Below are 21759 nucleotides of genomic sequence, written 5' to 3' on the forward strand. Positions count from 1 at the left end.
CTCCAACCTGGGAATTCTAAGGTGATATTTGTATAAGATGAGTAGAATCCACCTAAATAGGAAGAACAAAGGAAGGAACTTGAAGGAGTTGAGTCTGCCACACAAAAGGAAAAGTTGCATTGCAGGATCTCAGGGATCACATGGGCACCTTAAAAGTTATTTTAGGACCCAAATATACAGCTACATTACTGTTCAAAGTCTGTTTTTAGCATTCATTTAGACAAACAGTAACAGATTTGCTTCCATGTTAGAAATATTACTACAGTTGGCCCTCTCATTTCTTGACCATTATATTCCCAAAGATCTGTTTGTTATGCTGCTGCTGCTAAGTCACTTCAGTTGTGTCCGACTCTGTGCGACGAGGCACACACAAATCACCATTTTAAGAAATACACATATTTTCTATCTAAATATATAACTCTGGCCACAGTAACCCGAGTATATACTTGATACATATCTATCTTGAACATCACCTATGGATTTCTCTAAATCAGACCAAAATTTCCATAACCATCAATCAACTACTGTTTTAATCATGAGAGCTAAAAAATAAGTTTTTAAAGATTAAATTACAATACTCTAGTTGAAGCTTGCAGACAACTGAGATTAATTTAGATAATAATATATCTCTACTATCCTTATAATGGATGAAAATCTGTAGTTAAGTATTATCTTGTACAGGATTACAAAATAATTTATCCTAACATACAAATATTACAAGGGTTACTATTTTTCTTACCTTTTCCATATAACTTATATGATTTTGTAAAAATATTAATGACACTATGTGGACTTCCCTTTGCCAATTCTTCCCATGGTCCTTTGCTCTGTGTACCACCTATAGGCCCACAGAGTGGTAAGAATTTTTCAGCTTCCTTCTGAAACTCTTTGATGGGTTCATAAGCATTTCTTTCTCCAGCACAAAATTCCTTTTCTTTCAAGATCTCTGTTAACTTCAAAGGGGACTGTTCATCTCGACGTCCTTCTTCTTCAGAGAGACTCCCCTCACTAAGAAGAGGCCCTTCACTGACGGAATCTATGCTGGAACCAAGAGATATCTTAGCTTTGTCTTGAGAACAAACTTGCATATCAGAGCCAGAAGAGTCAGTATGCTTCTTACACAACTGTGCCAGCAGACCTTCTGGTTTGGGTCCAGGAGATCTCATTCTGAGGTTTGATATGGCACTATGAGGTCTTATCATCTCAGGAAGCTTTTTAAATTCACTGAGGTTGCCGACACCAGGAAGATCATCATCAAAAGTTGCATGAGATACACAGGTTCCCAGCATCTTTTGAATTCGAGCAGAGAAAACATCTTCTGCATCCTCTTTCACAGGTGGACTTATAGCCTTGGTCCAATGTCCATCTTCTTGTGGTGTTCGCTGCACATCATACTCAGTGTTCCATACTGACCCATAGTTAATGTTAGCCCCAGCTAATTTTCTGGCTTCACTTTCAATCCTGCTGGACAAAGAAGCAGCTGTTGCCTTCAAGGCTTCAATACGATCCAGTTTACTCTTATATTGGCTAGCACTAGATTTTAACAAGGCATCTGGATGAGCAGTTGGTGAGGTCAGATATGGTTGAGGTGTAAAAGTTAATGGCCCCGAAGCCATACTATGATTCTTCCTCGTTGGTAAAATGGATTCCAAATCCTTATGCAAAATTCCTACATGCTCTAGATTCAAGAGATGGGAAAGTAAATTTCCAGCTGTCCCAACAAGAGGCTGTGGTTGAGGATGTTGGACTCGTGGACTTAGCCTGTCAGGTTGCATCCATGAAGGATCCATCAAGTCCTTTCTGGAAATGAAAGTTACAATACGTTAGTTAATACAGGACCTCATAACTAAGCCATCCTTTTCTTTCTTAAAGTTTTGCAATAACTAAGCCATCCTTTTCTTTCTTAAAGTTTTGCGTTTGCTGATTATAAGAGTAATTCATAGCCACTGCAAAAAAAAAAAAAAAAAAAAAAAAAAGATGAAAAGGATAAAGATCACTCATAGCTAACCAATGAGAGAAAGGCTATCACTATTTCATTCAGAATTATCTTTCCAAACCTTTTTCTACATGTATATTGTGTTTGGTGGTGTTACTTTCACAAAAATGAGATTTCATCATACATATTGTTTTGTAAACAGCTTTCTTCACCAGGATATTTTTTAAAAAACTAAGTCATGTTTTTAAAACTATTAATTAAAGAGAAGGCCTCATAACCCTTAAAACTCTATGGACAAAATTTTTTACAACATTGGCTCTACCTTTCCCTTTAAAAATAATGTTACATAATAGAGAAATACTTAAGATTATAGGCATAATATTACTCTAATCAACATATATTTAATAAGCATCAGTTGGGTTTTAACATTGTGCATTCTAAAGAAATGAGATGAATACAATCTAGTTCTCAGAAAAACTGATAGTCCATCCACAGAGGCTAGAAACAGAACAAAGATGTCCTGCTGCTACTGTTAAGTCACTTCAGTCATGTCCAACTATGTGACCCCATAGCCGGCAGCTCACCAGGCTCCCCCATCCCTGGGAGTCTCCAGGCAAGAATACTGGAGTGGATTGCCATTTCCTTCTCCAATGAATGAAAGTGAAAAGTGAAAGTGAAGTTGCTCAGTCGTGTCCGACTCTTCGCAACCCCATGGACCACGGCCTACCAGGCTCCTCTGTCCGTGGGATTTTCCAGGCAAGAGTACTGGAGTGGGGTGCCACTGCCGTCTCCAAAGATGTCCTAGATGACATTATATAATTCACTTATGTTTCCAGACTATGGATATCTCGCTGTATATTAAGGAATACCATATACAAAGGTTAAAGGCTAGTGTTAACTGTTAAGATAATCTTCATGGGGGGAAAAAATGAGGTTTTGTCCTTGGCCTTGTCCATTATTTTTGGATGATGACATGAAGGTACGCTTATCAAATCTGTAGATGACAGAAAGCTAGGAGGCATAGTTAACCCAACAAATAATCAAATTATGATTCAAGGTTATTTAGACAGGCTGCAACCTCAGACCAATCAAATATGGATAAATATGAAGTCGTACCAATTAAGTTAAAAAAAAAACCATCTGGAAGAGAGTAAACAGGGTAGTAAAGGAAATGAAAAGCATGTCATGCACAGTTTGGTTGAAGGTTATGTTGCAGCAGTCTTTCATATTAGAGGACTGCTATGAAAGTGGAATAAAGGAAGACTAGTGAATGGGCGCGCCGGCTGCGACGGACCGCGCAGAAGCGCGGCCGTGAGGAGCTACCCCTCGCCCAAGGTCAGGGTAGCGACCGAGAGCGCCAGGCTGCGACAGCACAGGAGCAGCGGCCGAGAGGAGCTGCTGCACCTCCGAGGGCAGGGGCTGCGGCCAAGAGGAGTTACCACACGCCTGAGGGCAGGGGCGGTGGCCAAGAGGAGCAGCCCCACCTCCAAGGAGCGGCTGCTGCGGCGTGCAGGAGGGCTGAGAGGAGCTACTCCACGTTCAAGGTCAGGAGCAGTGGCAGTGAGAAGATACCCCTCCTCCAAGGTAAGAAGCAGCGGCTGAGCTTTTCTGGAGCAGCTGTGAAGGGATACCCCAAGTCCGAGGTAAGAGAAACCAAAGTAAGATGGTAGGTGTTGTGAGAGGGCATCAGAGGGCAGACACACTAAAACTATAATCTCAGAAAATTAGCCAATCTGATCACAGGACCACAGTTGTGTCTAACTCAATGAAACTAAGCCATGCCGTGTGGGGCCACCCAAGACGCTAGGATCATGGTGGAGAGGTCTGACAGAATGTGGTCCACTGGAGAAGGGAATGGCAAACCACTTCAGTATTCTTGCCTTGAGACCCCATGAACAGTATGAGAAGGCAAAATGATAGGATACTGAAAGAGGAACTCCCCAGGTCAGCAGCTGCCCATTATGCTACTGGAGATCAGTGGAGAAATAACTCCAGAAAGAATGAAGGGATGGAGCCAAAGCCAAAACAATACCCTGCTATGGATGTGACTGGTGATAGAAGCAAGGTTCGATGCTGTAAAGAGCAATATTGCACAGGAACCTGGAATGTTAGGTCCATGAATCAAGGCAAATTGGAAGTGGTCAAACAGGAGATGGCAAGAGTGAATGTCGACATTCTAGGAATCAGCGAACTAAAATGGACTGGAATGGGTGAATTTAACTCAGATGACCATTATATCTACTACTGTGGGCAGAAATCCCTTAGAAGAAATGGAGTAGCCATCATGGTCAACAAAAGAGTCCGAAATGCAGTACTTGGATGCAATCTCAAAAATGACAGAATGATCTCTGTTTGTTTCCAAGGCAAAGCCTTCAATAACACGGTAATCCAAGCCTATGCCTCAACCAATAATGCTGAAGAAGCTGAAGTTGAACAGTTCTATGAAGACCTACAAGACCTTTTAGAACTAACACCCCAAAAAGATGTCCTTTTCATTATAGGGGACTGGAATGCAAAAGTAGGAAGTCAAGAAACACCTGGAAGTAACAGGTAAATTTGGCCTTGGAGTACGGAATGAAGCAGGGCAAAGGCTAATAGAGTTTTGCCAAGAGAATGCACTGGTCATAGCAAACACCCTCTTCCAACAACACAATAGAAGACTCTACACAAGGACATCACCAGATGGTCAACACCGAAATCAGATTGATTATATTCTTTGCAGCCAAAGATGGAGAAGCTCTATACAGTCAGCAAAAACAAGACCGGGAGCTGACTGTGGCTCAAATCATGAACTCCTTAATGCCAAATTCAGACTTAAACTGAAGAAAGTAGGGAAAACCACTAGACCATTCAGGTATGACCTAAATCAAATCCCTTATGACTATACACTGGAAGTGAGAAATAGATCTAAGGGACTAGATCTGATAGACAGAGAGCCTCATGAACTATGACAGAGGTTTGTGACATTGTACAGGAGACAGGGATCAAGACCATCCCCATGGAAAAGAAATGCAAAAAGGTAAAATGGTTGTCTAAGAGGCCTTACAAATAGCTGTGAAAAGAAGAGAAGACCATCCCCATGGAAAAGAAATGCAAAAAGGTAAAATGGTTGCCTAAGAGGCCTTACAAATAGCTGTGAAAATAAGAGAAGCGAAAAGCAAAGGAGAAAAGGAAAGATATTCCCATTTGAATGCAGAGTTCCAAAGAATAGCCAGGAGAGATAAGAAAGCCTTCCTCAGTGATCAATGCAAAGAAATAGAGGAAAACAACAGAATGGGAAAAACTAAAGATCTCTTCAAGAAAATTAGAGATACCAAGGGAACATTTCAGACACAGATGGGTTTGATAAAGGACAGAAATAGTATGGGCCTAACAGAAGCAGAAGATATTAAGAAGAGGTGGCAAGAATACACAGAAGAACTGTACAAAAAAGATCTTCACGACCCAGATAATCACAGTGGTGTGATCACTCACCTAGAGCCAGACATCCTGGAATGTGAAGTCAAGTGGGCCTTAGAAAGCATCACTACGAACAAAGCTAGTGGAGGTGATGGAATTCCAGTTGAGCTATTTCAAATCCTTGAAAGATGATGCTGTGAAAGTGCTGCACTCAATATGTCAGCAAATTTGGAAAACTCAGCAGTGGCCACAGGACTGGAAAAGGTCAGCTTTCATTCCAATCCCTAAGAGAGGCAATCCCAAAGAATGCTCAAACTACCGCACAATTGCATTCATCTCACATGCTAGTAAAGTAATGCTCAAAATTCTCCAAGGCAGGCTTCAGCAATACGTGAACCGAGAACTTCCAGATGTTTAACCTGGTTTTAGAAAAGGCAGAGGAACCAGAGATCAAATTGCCAATATCCGCTGGATCATCAAAAAAGCAAGAGAGTTCCAGAAAAACATCTATTTCTGCTTAATGACTATGCCAAAGCCTTCGAGTGTGTGGATCACAACAAACTGTGGAAAATTCTGAAGGAGATGGGAATACCAGACCACCTGACCTGCCTCTTGAGAAACCTGTATGCAGGTCAGGAAGCAACAGTTAGAACTGGACATGGAACAACAGACTGGTTCCCAATAGGAAAAGGAGTACGTCAAGGCTGTATATTGTCACCCTGCTTATTTAACTTATATGCAGAGTACATCATGAGAAACGCTGGGCTGGAAGAAGCACAAGCTGGAATCAAGATTGCCAGGAGAAATATCAATAACCTCAGAAATGCAGATGACACCACCCTTATGGCAGAAAGTGAAGAGGATAAAAAGCCTCTTGATGAAAGTTAAAGAGGAGAATGAAAAAGTTGGCTTAAAGCTTAACATTCAGAAAACTAAGATCATGGCATCCGGTCATGATGATGCCATGGGAAATAGATGGGGAGACAGTGGAAACAGTGTCAGACTTCCATTTTTTTGGGCTCCAAAATCACTGCAGATGGTAACTGCAGCCATGAAATTAAAAGACGCTTACTCCTTGGAAGGAAAGTTATGACCAACCTAGAAACCTAGATAGCATATTAAAAAGCAGAGAATTACTTTGCCAACAAAGGTCCGTCTGGTCAAGGCTATGGTTTTTCCAGTGGTCATGTATGGATGTGAGAGTTGGACTATAAAGAAAGCTGAATGCCAAAAAATTGATGCTTTTGAATTATGGTGTTGGAGAAGACTCTTGAGAGTCCCTTGGACTGCAAGGAGATCCAACTAGTCCATCCTAAAGGAGATCAGTCCTGGGTGTTCATTGGAAGGACTGATGCTGAAGCTGAAACTCCAATACTTTGGACACCTCATGCAAAGAGTTGACTCACTGGAAAAGACCCTGATGCTGGGAGGGATTGGGGGCAGGAGGAGAAGGGGGTGACAGAGGATGAGATGGCTGGATGGCATCATCAACTCGATGGGCATGAGTCTGAGTAAACTCCAGGATTTGGTGATGGACAGGGAGGCCTGGCATGCTGCAATTCATGGGGTCACAAAGAGTTGGACACGACTAAGCGACTGAACTGAACTGAACTGAGTGAATGGATGCTATGCCACAGAATACAGACTATTACAAATGCAAGGTGTGAAGTTATTAGTACCCAAACTAAACTAGTAATGGTAGTAATGGAAATACAAAGCAAGTTATAAATAAAAAGGTACTGCTGAGTAAAAATCCGAGATCTTTATATTCAAATGTTTAGAATGCTAATTTTAATGGTTGAACAGCCATACACAAAAATGGAAATAAACCTGATCTAATTAAGACCTAATCCTTCAGCTTCAGAAGATCTAACAGGGATGACAGACTAATAAATAGCTAAACATGATGACATTAAGTACTAATACGAAGATATATAAAGTTCAATGAAATTCCCTGGTGGCTCAGAAGGTAGAGTCTGCCTGCAATACAGAGACCTGGGTCAGGAAGATCCTCTGGAGAAGGACATGGTAATCCACTCCAGTATTCTTGCCTGGAAAATCTCATGGATGGAGGAGCCTGGCAAAGAGTTGGACATGACTGAGCGACTTCACTTATAATAAAAGTTCAATAGGGTATGCTTTCCTGGTGACTCAGCTGGTATAGAATCTGCCTGCCATGTTGGAGACCTGGGTTAGATCCATGGGTTGGGAAGATCCCCTGAAAAAGGGAACAGCTACCCACTCCAGTATTCTGGCCTGGAGAATTCCATGGACTGTATAGTCCATAGGGTCACAAAGAGTTGGACACAATGTAGCAACTGAACAACAACAACTGAGAGAACTCAAAGAATTTACAAGGATTAAATGCAAAGTACTTAGATCAGTGTCTAAAATGTAACAAACAATAAATGTTAGCTATTTTTATCAAAATTATTATTCTCTTGGTGGGGAGGGGGCAGTGATGGGGGCCAGCAAGGGGTGAGAGGGTCATATGTACATTAACCCCAAACTGGTGACTTGATTTTTATTTGTGCATTCCCAAAGAAGAATTTCAGAATCTTTTTCTTCCAAAAATGATTATTTCAAAGTATAATTTATAATCATGTAGTCTGAAAATCTCCTTAACTTTCATGGACAAATAGGTTTGCTTGTTTACTTTATTGCAAACAATACAGCCCAAGGGGAAAAAAAAATCTTTTATTCTTAATTCAAGGTAAAATAGCCCGCAGTCCCAATCTGAATTCAAATCAAGTCCCCTCTTAGTCCTTGTTCAGTTGTTCATATGTGTATCCAAATACAGCTTTTGAGAAGTAAGATATGTTGTTGTAGGTGTTATATGAAGAAATTTTGAATAATAATACAGAAACACCTTTTCAAAAATATTTAACACAAATATTTAAAAATATTAATTTCACTGTGATTCACTTATCCAACAAACTTTTATCATGTGTTGAGGTCAAAGAAAGCAAGGGTACTTCCAACTGAAGGTGATCCCTGAGAGGAACTGATATTTACACCAAATATTAAAGAACTGGAAAGAATTGAACAACAAAATAGGGCATGCACCAAGTACAAATGTATAACCATGCTTAAGTGTCCATCAGAAGTTATTATCCAATTTCTAGATAAACCTCTTGTTCCCAGAGAAGGTCAATGAACAAAATTCACTGGGCATAGACCACTAAAGTAAATATCACGAAAGATATCACTATAGCAAATATCATGAAAGATACTTAAGTATCTTTCATTCTCCCCTTTATACCTGGCAAGAGGCTGTGGAGGTTCTGACAGAGACATGTCACTACTGGAAGATGCACTTGGGGGACGTTCTTGCACTTTGTTCTCTTTGTCAGATTCTCCAGATGGCTGATACCCTGGTCTGGTCTGTAAGAAAAGGATATTTTTATCTGACTCCCATCATAAAGACACATTCAAGGAGCACATAAGATAAATATTAAGTCACTTCAACTTTACAAAGTTCATGAAATGCAGGCGCTGTTTTCCTCTCAAATAAAACCAATTTAACTTAGTTTGTCTTAAAACCAGCCATTACGGTTAACAGCAAAAATTACAACTGAAATCCAGCAAGGGCACCTACAATTCACTGTGTACTTTGGAGGAAATAATACTCTTTCTAATTCTCTTTTTCACCTAGTAAGTGGAAATACTAGCAGTACCTCCCCTTCTCAGAGTTGTGAGGATTTACTGAAACTTAAGCCTGTAAAGCTTTTAAAATGGTAAGCGGCACATGGCATAGACTCAAATGTTATTCTTACTATCCTTAAAAACAAAATCAATACTCATAAAATTAGCATACTATAATAGAATATTCTCTAATTTCAGCACAGATAACAAAACTAGGTTTTTCATTATTAACACAGTCTAACTTTGCTCAGTAATACAACAAAAACTAGGCAACAATATAAATAACCAGAAATGAGACAGATCAACAATCACTCTAGGAAACTGAGAACTTACTTTCAATTATATTTTTCAAATTACTCTGCATATAGAATAAACTTCATGAAAGGCCATCATTATTATAAATACTGTCTAAATATATGTCTGAATATTAGGAATAGTGAGTAATTGTTAAATATTACAGCAAGAAAGTTTTTCTTAACCATGAATTACCTCCCTTTATAATTTTGTTAGTACCATTACCTGTGTTTCCTGCATAATATGCTGATGAGTTGGCTCTTCAAGCAATGACTTTTCTAGAAGTAATTTGGAGTAAGTTTCTTGCAGTCGCCTAGTTGCTGATGGCTCAGAAGGAGGCACATTTTTCACTTTAGTAAAGGCTTCTTTCTGTTTCCGGTAGAGCTCCTGTAATCGTTTATTCTTCTGCTCAGTGGCCTCCTTTTGGGCCTTCTTCTCCTCATTTTGTTTCCTCTTCCTTTCTTCCTGCTGTCTAACAATGTACTGACGTACCTCATCTGTATCATAGTGACGCTTTTTAGAAATAACAGGGGGATCTTCATTAGCTGTTATTTTGTCAGGTTTTCTTTTTATTGGGCTATGACTTCTAGGAGCTTGTATGGATGCTGATGACTTCTGATTCTGTAACTCTCCTGTCTCTTGTCTTGCAGTCTGAGCTGCTGAATCCAACTGGAGGTCATCAAGAATTCCACGAATTTCAACAGGTAAAAAGTCCTTATTTAAGGCAGCATTTTCTTCCTGCTTATTATCTGGAAGAGATGGAGCTAATTTCTTTACATTATTTTCTGACCGAGCTCTACTTCTTGAACGTTCTGAGTTTCGTGGGCGATGTCTATGTGAAACATCCAATCTAGGATCCGACTCTGCTCTTCCAATATGGCCCCCTGCAAAGTATGTAAATTCTATATTCATTTCTAAGATTTACTGCATTAAGGAGAAAATTAGGAAATTTACTTTAACTCAAATATCTTAAAAAGTCTTCTAAGAACATAAGAAAAAGAGAACAATTCTGATACTCCATAGGAACTGTACTTCCTCAGCATTTTTTTAAAGTACATCTTTTAATATTTCTGAAATAAGGACAATCTTGCTGTTGATGTGAATATTTAACTATTAATAGACAATTATCAATATCAAATATTAATACAGACATACTAGTTCTCTCCCATATGCATATTTAATGTTACTATTTATCTTTCTCCCCAAACCCTGAATCAGTTGTTAAAAACTGATGTTAGGCTGCCATAACTCTCCAATGAATAACAGAAAAAAATTAAATATATAGAAAAACAATCATTTTATCAACTAAATGTTTGCTGATGTGTCTTAGTCTTAGACTGACAATGGTATGATTTTATTTATAAGTCCGATAAAAAGAGTAAATACAAAAAATGTATTAACTTCTCTATATCAAATAGCACTTCTTACTGAATCCATTTCAGAAGCTCAAATTGAGGCAATTTTTTTCAATAGAAAAGGAAAGCTGGCTTGTAGGTATTTATATTTCATTTTCTAAAATTCGTGTTCATGAAAGAGTAATTAGTTATTTCAAATGGCATTCATGACATTTTAAAAGGAGAATGGACTTGGGTGTCAAACTAAACAGCTCTGGATCTAGATCAAATTGTGTCACCCACTGAATGTATATCCTTGAGAAAACTCACTTCTCTCTCAGGGCTTGTTTCCTAATCTGTCAAACAAACAAAAAAAATCCAACCTTGTGAATGTCTACTTCTGCTTGTATCTATGGCGATAAGACAGATTGGACTTAATCCTCTAAAGGTCCCTAATAGTCTAATACGATTTGATTATACGATGCCTTGCTATTTATTCACAATGACAGCTAACTATAATTACTATAACACAAACAGAATTCTTAAAAAGGATCAACATAACATCTATATATGGAAATTATCCATAGCCAAGCCCAACAGAACATTTCTTCTTTTTTAAGCTACATTCACAATTAAAAAGCAAAATCTTAGAGAGTATTCTTAAAAGAGTATTTTCACCTCTCAAAGTACTTACACAAGCAACTTGTCATTGCTTTGCTAAACAATTTAAATGATTAAGTAGTTTAACTGACTACTTTAACTGCTCACCAGATTTAGTAGTTCTTTCTCTTCCACTTCTGTCACTTGATGCTGCTCTTCGCTCTTTTTGTTCTATTCTAGGTGCAGGACCAAGAATTTTCTTTACTAATTTTTGTCCATCTCGCCAAGAAGATGTACTAATCAGATGACTGCTACCTAAAAAAGAAAAGAGAGAAATATATATGTATATAATTTAAAACTTAAATTTTAGCTGTAAGAAGTACCTCTTACTTACCCATACAAGTATTTTTAATTAATCTTTTGCTTATCTTATGCCAAAGTCAACATATTTACAATCTGATTTTATTTTTAAACTCAAGTCCCCCCAAATCAATTAACGTAGTCTGTTTAAATTTTTATTTACCCACACACCTCAAATACTAACTGTAAAATGCTTTGAAAGTTAAGTACCAAATATTAATGAATTATGAAACTTTAAGAACCAGGGCACCGAATTCAACAATTTTGGCACAGAGTAAAAATATGTCTTAACTATAAGTGTTTGGTTTACCAAAATTAGCATAGTACCTGACACAGTAAAATGTATGTCTGCTGAATGAGCAAATGACTTAAGCGAAACATAGAAAAAACCTTAAAAAAACATGTAACAAAGAGTTCACAGTGATTACCTTTGAAGGGGATGGTTATTACAGAGAATTTAACATTATATTTTATAGACATATAACACATTACTACACATTACTTTTTAATGCATAAAACAATGACACTCAGAAAGCAAATATCATCAATGCTTTAAACTGCCATTATAGAAGTTCATAAAAATAAAAGTAGATTCCAATAAATATAGCTGTTTACCAAGAGAAAAAAATTTCATTTATTAGCTTCAGGTGGTTAAAAAAATTAAAATTAGACCATTATTTCAAAACAGACAGTGACTTAAAAAACAAAAAATACCATGAAAGACCACTGATAAAATAGAAACCATTTAAAAAAAACCTGAAATATGCAAAAGTGTTGTAATACAAAGCAATATAAAAAATGTAATGGAAATGAAAATAATGAAGTAATACTTTAAACCTACTTAAATCAGAAAAAATACTTTCACATTCATTGCCAAAGCTGGTAAAATTATATTAAAAATCACTTTTACTATGTTTGTTGAAATATCAATGGATATAGTTTCATTTTTAAAAAACAGTACTACATGTCAAAGTGGTCATTTCCCTTGATCAAATAATCAAAGAAATAGAAATGTATCCAACAGAAAGAAAAAAATAAATGACAGTGTTCACTGCATTATTAATGTAATATCAGAAGTAACCTAAATATTGAATAGTAGATAAACTATGTTTCTATTAGGAGTACTGTGTGGCCATTTCCAATTACAATTTCTATAAAAAATAGCAGAAATGTTCTTGTCCTAAGATGCTAAGAGAAAAAGATAAAATCTTATAATACAATGACTACAATAATCCACTACTGATTTTAAAATTACTGTAAGGAAATACACAAAACTACTAGTCCTTTGTTTAAGTGAGAGCAGTGGTTTTTATCTGTTTTTTTTCTATTTTCCAAACTTTCTGTGATACTACTTTATTACATCTATAATTTTTAAAAAATATTTAGGGTACCATTTAAAAGTTTAAATGAAAGTAGTTTTAATGAAAACATCTATCATTAAAAAACATGAACTATAAATGTGTACTATTTACTTTAGAAATGCTTTTGCACCTTGCTATTAACCTTAAAAAGTTTATCTAAAATATTTAAAAGGTTTTATGTGTATTGTTCAGTCTATTTATAAGATACTTCATGTGCTTAAGCAAAATGGGAGAACAGGTTTCTCTTCAATTTCAGCTTAATTTTCTGAATCAACAGCAAGCAATCATGAATATGCTGGGTAGTTATTTATAAATGTTGGCTTCCAAATATGCTGGGTGGTTATTTCTAAATTCTGGCTTTCTGGAATAGTCCCATGCAGTCATTGGTAGAAAAAGAGAACTTTTACTATAGATAAACTCTTAAAACACCTTTAACTCAATTTAATGACTCTCTGTAGCAGTAACTGCCACAGTACACACATGGCAGAATTAGCCCACCACAAAACTGGATAAATACAATCCAAGATCAGTATTTACAAGTTACAGTGGTCCCAGTGCTTCCTTTCAAACTAAGCCCCTGACAACAATATCACATGAAAAACACTCTGTTACATTTTTTTAATGTAAGAATTAGTTTAGTTTACACCCAGGTAATTCTTGTTCCTATAAAATTTTATTTTTTTATTGGTATATAGCCAGGGTCTTTCTTGTATGGCATCTACAATTAACAATGGATGTCACAAAGTAAGTTATTTGGCACTCTTTTGATTAGTCTATGATCAGAAAAATAAGATCATGGCATCTGGTCCCATTACTTCATGGCAAATAGATGGGGAAACAATGCAAACAGTGGCAGGCTTTATTTTGGGGGGCTCCAAAATCACTGCAGATGGTGACTGCAGCCGTGAAATTAAAAGACGCTTACTCCCTGGAAGGAAAGTTATGACCAACCTAGACAGCATATTAAAAAGCAGAGACATTACTTTGCCAACAAAGGTCCGTCTAGTCAAGGCTATGGTTTTTCCAGAAGTCATGTATGGATTTGAGAGTTGGATCATAAAGAAAGCTGAGAACAGAAGAATTGATGCTTTTGAACTGTGGTGTTGGAGAAGACTCTTGAGAGTGCCTTGGACTGCAAGGAGATCCAACCAGTCCATCCTAAAGGAAACCAGTTCTGAATATTCATTGGAAGGACTGATGTTGAAGCTGAAACTCCAATACTTTGGCCACCTGATGTGAAGAGGTGACTCATTTGAAAAGACCCTGATGCTGGGAAAGATTGAGGGTGGGAGGAGAAGGGGTCGACAGAGGATGAGATGGTTGGATGGCATCACCGAATCAATGGACATGAGTTTGAGTAAACTCCAGGAGTTGGTGATGGACAGCATGCTGCAGTCCATGCGGTCACAAAGAGTCAGACATGACTGAGCAACTGAACTGAACTGATTAGTCTATGATCAGAAAACAAGCACTTGGTCAGAAACCAGTGCCCTATCACTCTATTTTCATGTTTTTATAGGACTTTGTATGTTCCCTATCCAATTATTTGGGGGCTTCCCTGTGGCCTCAGACAGTAAAGAATCTGCCCCTAATGTGGGAGACTCAGGTTCAATCCCTGGGTCAGGAAGACCCCTCTGAAGTAGGGAATGGCAACCCACTCCAGTAATTCTTGCCTGAAGAATCCCATGGGCAGAGGAGCCTGGTGGGCTACAGTCCATGGGCTGGCAAAGAGTCGGACATGACGGAGCAACTAACACTTTCACTTTATTCAATATTCATTACACTTTAACTACATATCTACTTTTTTCCTGACAAGATTCTAAGTTCCAGGAGGGAAGGGGCTACGTGCATCTTGCCTACCACTATACTGCCTAAGCTTAGAACACCCCAGTACCTTAAATAAAGCAAATACATTTGCATAATGAATGTCTGAGTTGTCTCCAAACTGAAAGTGACAAGTTTCCAACTTTCTCCACTCCCTTGACCCAAATTACCCAATGACTTAAATACGACACACTAAACAGCCATTTTCAATGTAGCTAGAAATAATAATTAGTAGTAGAGAAATTACACCTAACAATTGAGCGTTTACAATGTGTCAGGTACTATATTGAGTACTTTTCGTATTAACTATTTTAGTTTTCACAACAACCTATGAGAAAAGTAACTAGTGGTTTCCCATTTACAAACAGGGAAACCAAAGGACACCAAAGTTAACTTAATTACCAAAGGAACAAAGTTAGACATGACAGAATCAGCATAAAAATTCAGGCACTCTAGATTAAGCATGAAATGTTAATCACTATAAAGCTAGGGAATTCTTTTTCCCCCATCTTGATTTATTCAGAGTCCAGTCCATTACTAGCACAGACTGCCAGATTTTTCTTGTGCAATATTTATTCACTTATAAGTGAAGAAACTTACCTATAGGCATAAGCCATCCCTCTGTATGTAAAAGTTCACTATATAAAAACCACTACCTTTAATCTGGTTAATTTCTATTAAAAAATAATGACAGAAAATACTGTGGGGGGCACTATTCAGTATCATGGTGAATATATTTCATGAGTATATACATATATGAAGATTTATCAGACTATATATTCTAAATATGTCAACTTCAAGAAAACACACATAAAATGATACATAAAATATACTAAATTTTTGTATATGTCAAATAATAAGAACATTTATTTCTGCATAGATGGCATTTCACTAATATATAATTTTGGGCCTGATATTGAGAAAACCAACCTGTTTTGCATTCTGAACTTGATAACTGTGCTACCTTTTGGACTTTTCGTACTGGCTTGACCATTTTTTTCTCTTTACTTTTTTCAGCTGGTTTTTCTTTCATAGAGGTATCATCTGAAAAACAGAAACATTTATAGCAAATATTATAATGAGTGCTACTGACCCACTCATCCTTCCCCCAGTATGAGAAATCTATAGAGAATACATGGTTCAGGCAGGGAGAGAGAAACCTTCGCTATTTCTCTGACTCAAAAGCTGCAATCTCAAGTCCTCTTACAGAAGGGTCTAGAGATTACGATTACTCTACTGTTAGGTTTCAGTTTTTTTTTTGTTTTTTTTTTTCAAGAAACGCTTGAGACACTCACCTGGTTTTCACAAATTGAAAGAAGCAACAACAATAATGCTTTCCAAGCTAGATCACAGCATTTAGAGAACCTCAGAAGTAAGCACTTCCACAGATTCCTATTTCATTTAAAAATTCCCACTTAACTGAAATATTCATGAACTTCTAGAATAAAACTTTATAAAATACTCAATATTACTAAATTAGGCCCTTTTATGATTAGGCTAGTGAAATATGTCAAAGTATTTCACATATAAACTACTACTCACTAATTTTTAAATTCTAATCTGCAGAAATAAACTGACTATACACATAAATTTGAAAATTAATCTCAACCACAGATCTGCATAAATGTACTTTAAATATATATAGTGCTCTGCATCCTGAGCAAAGATTTAAGCATGATTCAGAGACCCTGAGGCAGAAGCATACTTAGTGTCTAAGAAACAGCAAGGAAATCAATCTGAATAAAGTGAAGAAAGAGAAAAGCAGCAAGAGTTAGGGTCAAGATACATAACTGAGAGCCAGATTACATAGGGCTTTATAGGTCACTGTGAGAACTTCAGGTTTATTCAAGAATAGGATGAGAAATTTTTGAGCAAAGGCGTGACATGACCTAAATGATATTTTAACAAGCTTACTCTGATAGCTATGATGAGAACAGATTCATTAGAAGAGCAGAAGCAGGGTAACCAGTTAGAAGGCTACTGCAGTAATCTAGCCAGGAGACTGACAGTGGATGGCTTGAACCTAGGTGGTAAGTGAAGGTGATTATATTTTAGAGGTATTTCAGACAATTTAGATATAAGGTATGAGAGAAACAGAGGGATCAAGGATGACCAAGGATTTTGGACCTGAATAATCAGAAGGATAAGATTTACTCTCCAGTAAGATGGAGAGACTACCAGAGGAATAAGTTTAAGGGGTGTACCATGACCTCATTTAGTTAGCCAGCTCCATTTTTGGATATGTTAAGCTTAAGAAATTTATTATACATCCAGGGGGAGGTGCAGAGTTAGCAGCTGGATATGAATCTGAATTCAGAGAAGTCTGGTCAGAGACATAAATCTGGGAAACATCAGCAGAGAATATTTAAAGTACTGAAACTCAATGAGCTTGCCTAGTTTGTATATGGATAAACAAAAATTTTAAAAAACAATAAAGTAAAAAGAAAGGGATGGAAGAGAAAAGAAAAATGAAAAAAGAAAACAATGAGAAACAGAGATCCAAGCAGAGGGACCGGGACATGCCAATGTTCAGAGATAGATAGTTAATAAGGGAAAAAAAAGAATGAAAAAGAGCAGATAAACTTAGGAGGAAAATTAAACACTTATGGTATCATAGATAAAATTCCAAGTGAAGAATTTCAAAGATGAAGTGATTAGTGATATCCAACGTTTCTGAGAGAGACTTTATTTTGGGGGCTCCAAAATCACTGCAGATGGTGACTGCAGCCATGAAATTAAAAGACACTGGCTCCTTGGAAGGAAAGTTATGACCAACCTAGACAGCACATTAAAAAGCAGAGACATTACTTTACCAACAAAGGTCCATCTAGTCAAAGCTATGGTTTTTCCAGTAGTCATGTATGGATATGAGAGTTGGACCATAAAGAAAGCTGAGAACCGAAGAATTGATGCTTCTGAATTGTGGTGTTGGAAAAGACTCTTAAAGAGTCCCTTGGACTGCAAGGAGATCCAACCAGTCCATCCTAAAAGAAATCAGTCCTGAATACTCACTGGAAGGACTGATGCTGAAGCTGAAACTCCAATACTTTGGCCACCTGATGCGAAGAGGTGACTCACTGGAAAAGACCCTGATGCTGGGAAAGATTGAAGGCAGGAGGAGAAGGGGAAGACAGAGGATGAGATGGTTGGATGGCATCACCGACTCGATGGACATGAGTTTGAGCAAGCTCTGGGAGGTGGTTATGGACAGGGGAGCCTAGAGTGCTGCAGTCCATGGGGTCACAAAGAGTTGGATACAAATGAGCGACTGAACTGAACTAAATGCTTCTGAGAGATCAAGCAGAATAACAAATGAGAATTACACACTGGATTTAGCAATGTGGAAGTCACTGATGACCTTGGTAACAGCAGTCCAGAGAAGTAGGAGCAAAAACCTAACAGAAAGGATTCAGGAGTAAAATGGAGGAGAAAAATTAGAGACTATGAAGATGAAGCAACTTTCTGAAGCTTCATTGTAAATAAAAAGAGAGAAACAAAGCAGAGTAGGGCCAAAAGAGGGGTTCTTTTATGATGGCCCAGATAACAGCATGTTATCAAACACTATGTTGATGGGCATGACCTCACAGAGAGGGAAAACTTGATGATGGGAAAGAGAAAACAGAGTCGTCGTAATGCCCTTAAATACACTACAGCAAATGGAATTTAATACAGAAGTAGATGGGTTTTGTTTAAGATAGAAGCAGCAGGGGAGATGACCCACCAAAAGAGAAGGCAAACTATAATAGGCAGACCTCTTTAAGAGTTCTTTGGCATACATCATTCCACTAGTCTTCTATGAAGCATATTACCATTCTTATTTTACAGATGAGAAAACCAAGGAAGAGAGTTTATGTAACACAGCTAGTATGAAAAGCTAATTAAGTGGCAGAGTCAGAATTAGAATCCTTGTAAACTAATTCCAAAATCTGTGCTCTTAACTATTGCATTATATTTCCTTTTCATATGATAAAAAATTTCTGAAGATATTGTTCCAAAAATAATAGTAGGAAAATTGGACTGGACAGTTGATGCCATAATATTTATTAGCAGACTCTCTACTAGGGCTTACCAGAAAAATCTCAGGCTTTAGAGTCAGACTGAGTTGGTTTTAAACCTTGGCTTCAATTCTTAACTGCTCTATGCAACCATGGGAAAATTACTCCTTGAGTTTACACTTCGTCAACTGGAAAACATTCAGGAGACTAAGTAACCAGCAGCATCTTGCCCAAATCATACAAGGTTTCAATATAGTAATATTATATGTATGATCTTCCTATTTTCCTCTTCCAGTCTTCCATAAGTTCCTCCTATTTCCAATCCTCTAACAAATCATACAAGGTTTCAATATAGTAATATTATATGTATGATCTTCCTATTTTCCTCTTCCAGTTTTCCGTAAGTTCTTCCTATTTCCAATCCTCTAACACACATTATTCCCTTCCAATAATGTTCATTTTTCTTCCTGCTTTTTGCCCTCACATTAGTATCTTATCTGCTGCCCACCAAATTACTGACCATTTCAAAGATCTCAGAGGGATAGTAAACTTCAACTAGACTGTTATGTCTCCATCAAATCAGACAAGCCCACTCAGAAAGTCCCTTAGTTTAAAAATAGCCTAGTTTCTATCTTTTCAGCTATATATGCTAATTTAACCCTGGAGCAAAGCCTAGAAGCTAAGAGTCTTGTGACTGACAATATCACTACTTAAGTATACTATGCATTTAGAAATGGGAAATAACTTTAGTTTGGTGACAATTTTATGTTTCAGTATTGCAACTTAGGTAGTATGCATGATAAAACACTCAAAACCTAGGAACACTCTACTCTCACCTGCAAAGTGAAGTGCTAAGTCACGATACAGTTCTCTACTCATGTTTTGAAAATCAGCCTCCTGCCATACTTTCCCATCAGGTGTTCGAATCTTGGTCTCTGAAGGATTGAAGCCTAATATATAACCAACAATACAAAACATCCTTATCAATACTGCATTCAAAGTTTTGTTACATTCTTAATTTTAAGTGAAATAAATTAATATACTATAAAATTTACTCTTTTAAAGTGTACAACTCCCTGCTTTTTAGGATATTCAGATAGTTATACAACTATCACCACCATCTAATTGTAGAGCATTTTCATCACCCTGAAAAGTAACCCTGTACCCATTAGCAGTTGCTCCCCACACCACTCCCTCTATTCCCTGCCAACTACTCAACTATTTTCTATCTTTATAGATTTGCCTATTCTGGACATTTCCATATAAATAGAATCCTACAATGTGTGTGGCCTTTTGTGTCTGGCTTCTTTCATTTAACTTTTATTGCTGAAGAATACTCCATTGTACAGATATATCAATGTTTGCTTATCCATTTACCAGTTGATGAACATCTGGGCTGTTTCTACTTTTTGGCTATTATGAATAATGTCGTTATAAATACATATGCACAAGGATGTGTGTAAATATACCTTTTTCAATTCCCTTGGGTAGTATATCTAGGAGTTGCTGGGGTCAAATGGTAACTCTTATGTTGAACTCGTTAAGGAACTGTCAAGATGTTTTCTAAAGAAGCTGTACCATTTTACATTTTTACCAGCAATTTCTCCATATCCTCACTTGTTATTGTCTTTTTTTATTATAGTCACCCTCATAGGTATGAAATGGTATCTCACTGTGGTTTTGATTTGTGCATCCCTAACAATTAAATGTTGAACAGCTTTATAAGCTTTTAAAAGAGGAATGCATCATGAGCTATACCACATAATGTGTTAACAAGTGCTGTTTGGAAAGTAAGCTTCAGTTAAACAAAACAATATGCATTTGTTCAAAAAGACTAGAAATGGAGAAGCACCAAATTAAATGATAAAAGAATGTCAATCATAAATTATGGATATCAGACAAACAAACTACCTTTTCAAGTCTGAGAAGAAACAACAACACTCACTCTTCTTTTCTTTGAAGACAGGCATTAATCACTACCATCTGTCTGATTTTGCCTATGGCTGAACAAATGGACAAGCTTCTGTCTACACAGACAAAATCAGACAACCAAAGTGTGGAAAACAGTTCCTTAGAACATCCTTGTTCAATTTCTCAACAAACATTACACATGTGCTATTTCCTAGAAATTATCATTCTAATTTCCTACTTCAAATTTATCACTACTCCTTAAGAAATACACTAAACTTAAAATGTTACTTTACAAAAAAAGATAAAGTAATGAATATGGATGATAACAAGGATAGTAAAAAGATTTGTATTTTCAAATGGGCTGACTTACCAAAGAATTGCTATGAAATATTTTGTAAAAATTAAATCAATTTAATGGAGTCAAAAATTGGTAAAAGCACTTTAAAAGTGCTAGATAAAATGTTACTGGTAAAATAATTACACGTCTAATAGAAAATAATCTATTCAGCTCTTATGACAACAGCATAAGCTTAATTTTACCTGAAATTTGTACCACGGGGCACACACAACTATGCTTATAGCTATATAAACAGAAAGTTTATAAACATAGTGTTTAGTCTATTGCAAACTACAGTTTATAACAAGAAAGCATGGCACTTCCATGTAAACCTATCTTCCTCCCAACATTTCTTACCCTCATTCCATCTCTCTACATTCAACCTTATCATTTTTTCTTCTCTTTTCTTTAGGAAGTATTTATCTTTATGGGAGCCTTTCTTTATATTTGCATCTTTACTTATAAGTTAACTTTAAGCAGCTTTCAGTATCTTCATCAGCTTCTCTTTCTGTTTCCCAGTTTTTATATCCATTCTCTTTGTGCACATTTTTTCTAATTGAATTTATTGAATAGAATAAAAAATTTACTGTGCATTTGTGTCCAAGACACTGTACTAAGCTTTAAAATAAAATACAGATGATCAATATAGGCTCTTAACCTTCTTGGGCATTTAAACCAGAAAGAAAAAGATATGTAAACCACTAAGTATAAAACAAGAAAGAACCACTGTGTTCACTACTTCAAATTTTAAACATACACACAT

General features: G+C 36.8%; 1 protein-coding gene across 7 annotated transcripts in view; it reads right to left on the reverse strand.

The window, feature by feature from the left end:
• The window catches only part of CEP350 (centrosomal protein 350), a 155596-nt gene that overhangs the window by 98579 nt on the left and 35258 nt on the right, over positions 1–21759 (reverse strand). For 6 of the 7 annotated variants that reach the window (XM_070473985.1, XM_020868870.2, XM_070473989.1 and 3 more), the window contains exons 7-12: positions 19585–19698; positions 15684–15797; positions 11377–11523; positions 9500–10158; positions 8598–8719; positions 740–1800 (exon numbers count right to left, since the gene is read on the reverse strand). In XM_070473985.1, the coding sequence (XP_070330086.1) occupies positions 740–1800; positions 8598–8719; positions 9500–10158; positions 11377–11523; positions 15684–15797; positions 19585–19698 (2217 nt within the window). The remainder of the gene's footprint in view (positions 1–739; positions 1801–8597; positions 8720–9499; positions 10159–11376; positions 11524–15683; positions 15798–19584; positions 19699–21759) is intronic. The other variant, XM_070473988.1, reaches the window with a different exon arrangement.

Source organism: Odocoileus virginianus, chromosome 11, assembly GCF_023699985.2.
Source record: "Odocoileus virginianus isolate 20LAN1187 ecotype Illinois chromosome 11, Ovbor_1.2, whole genome shotgun sequence".
Classification (NCBI taxonomy): Eukaryota; Metazoa; Chordata; class Mammalia; order Artiodactyla; family Cervidae; genus Odocoileus; species Odocoileus virginianus.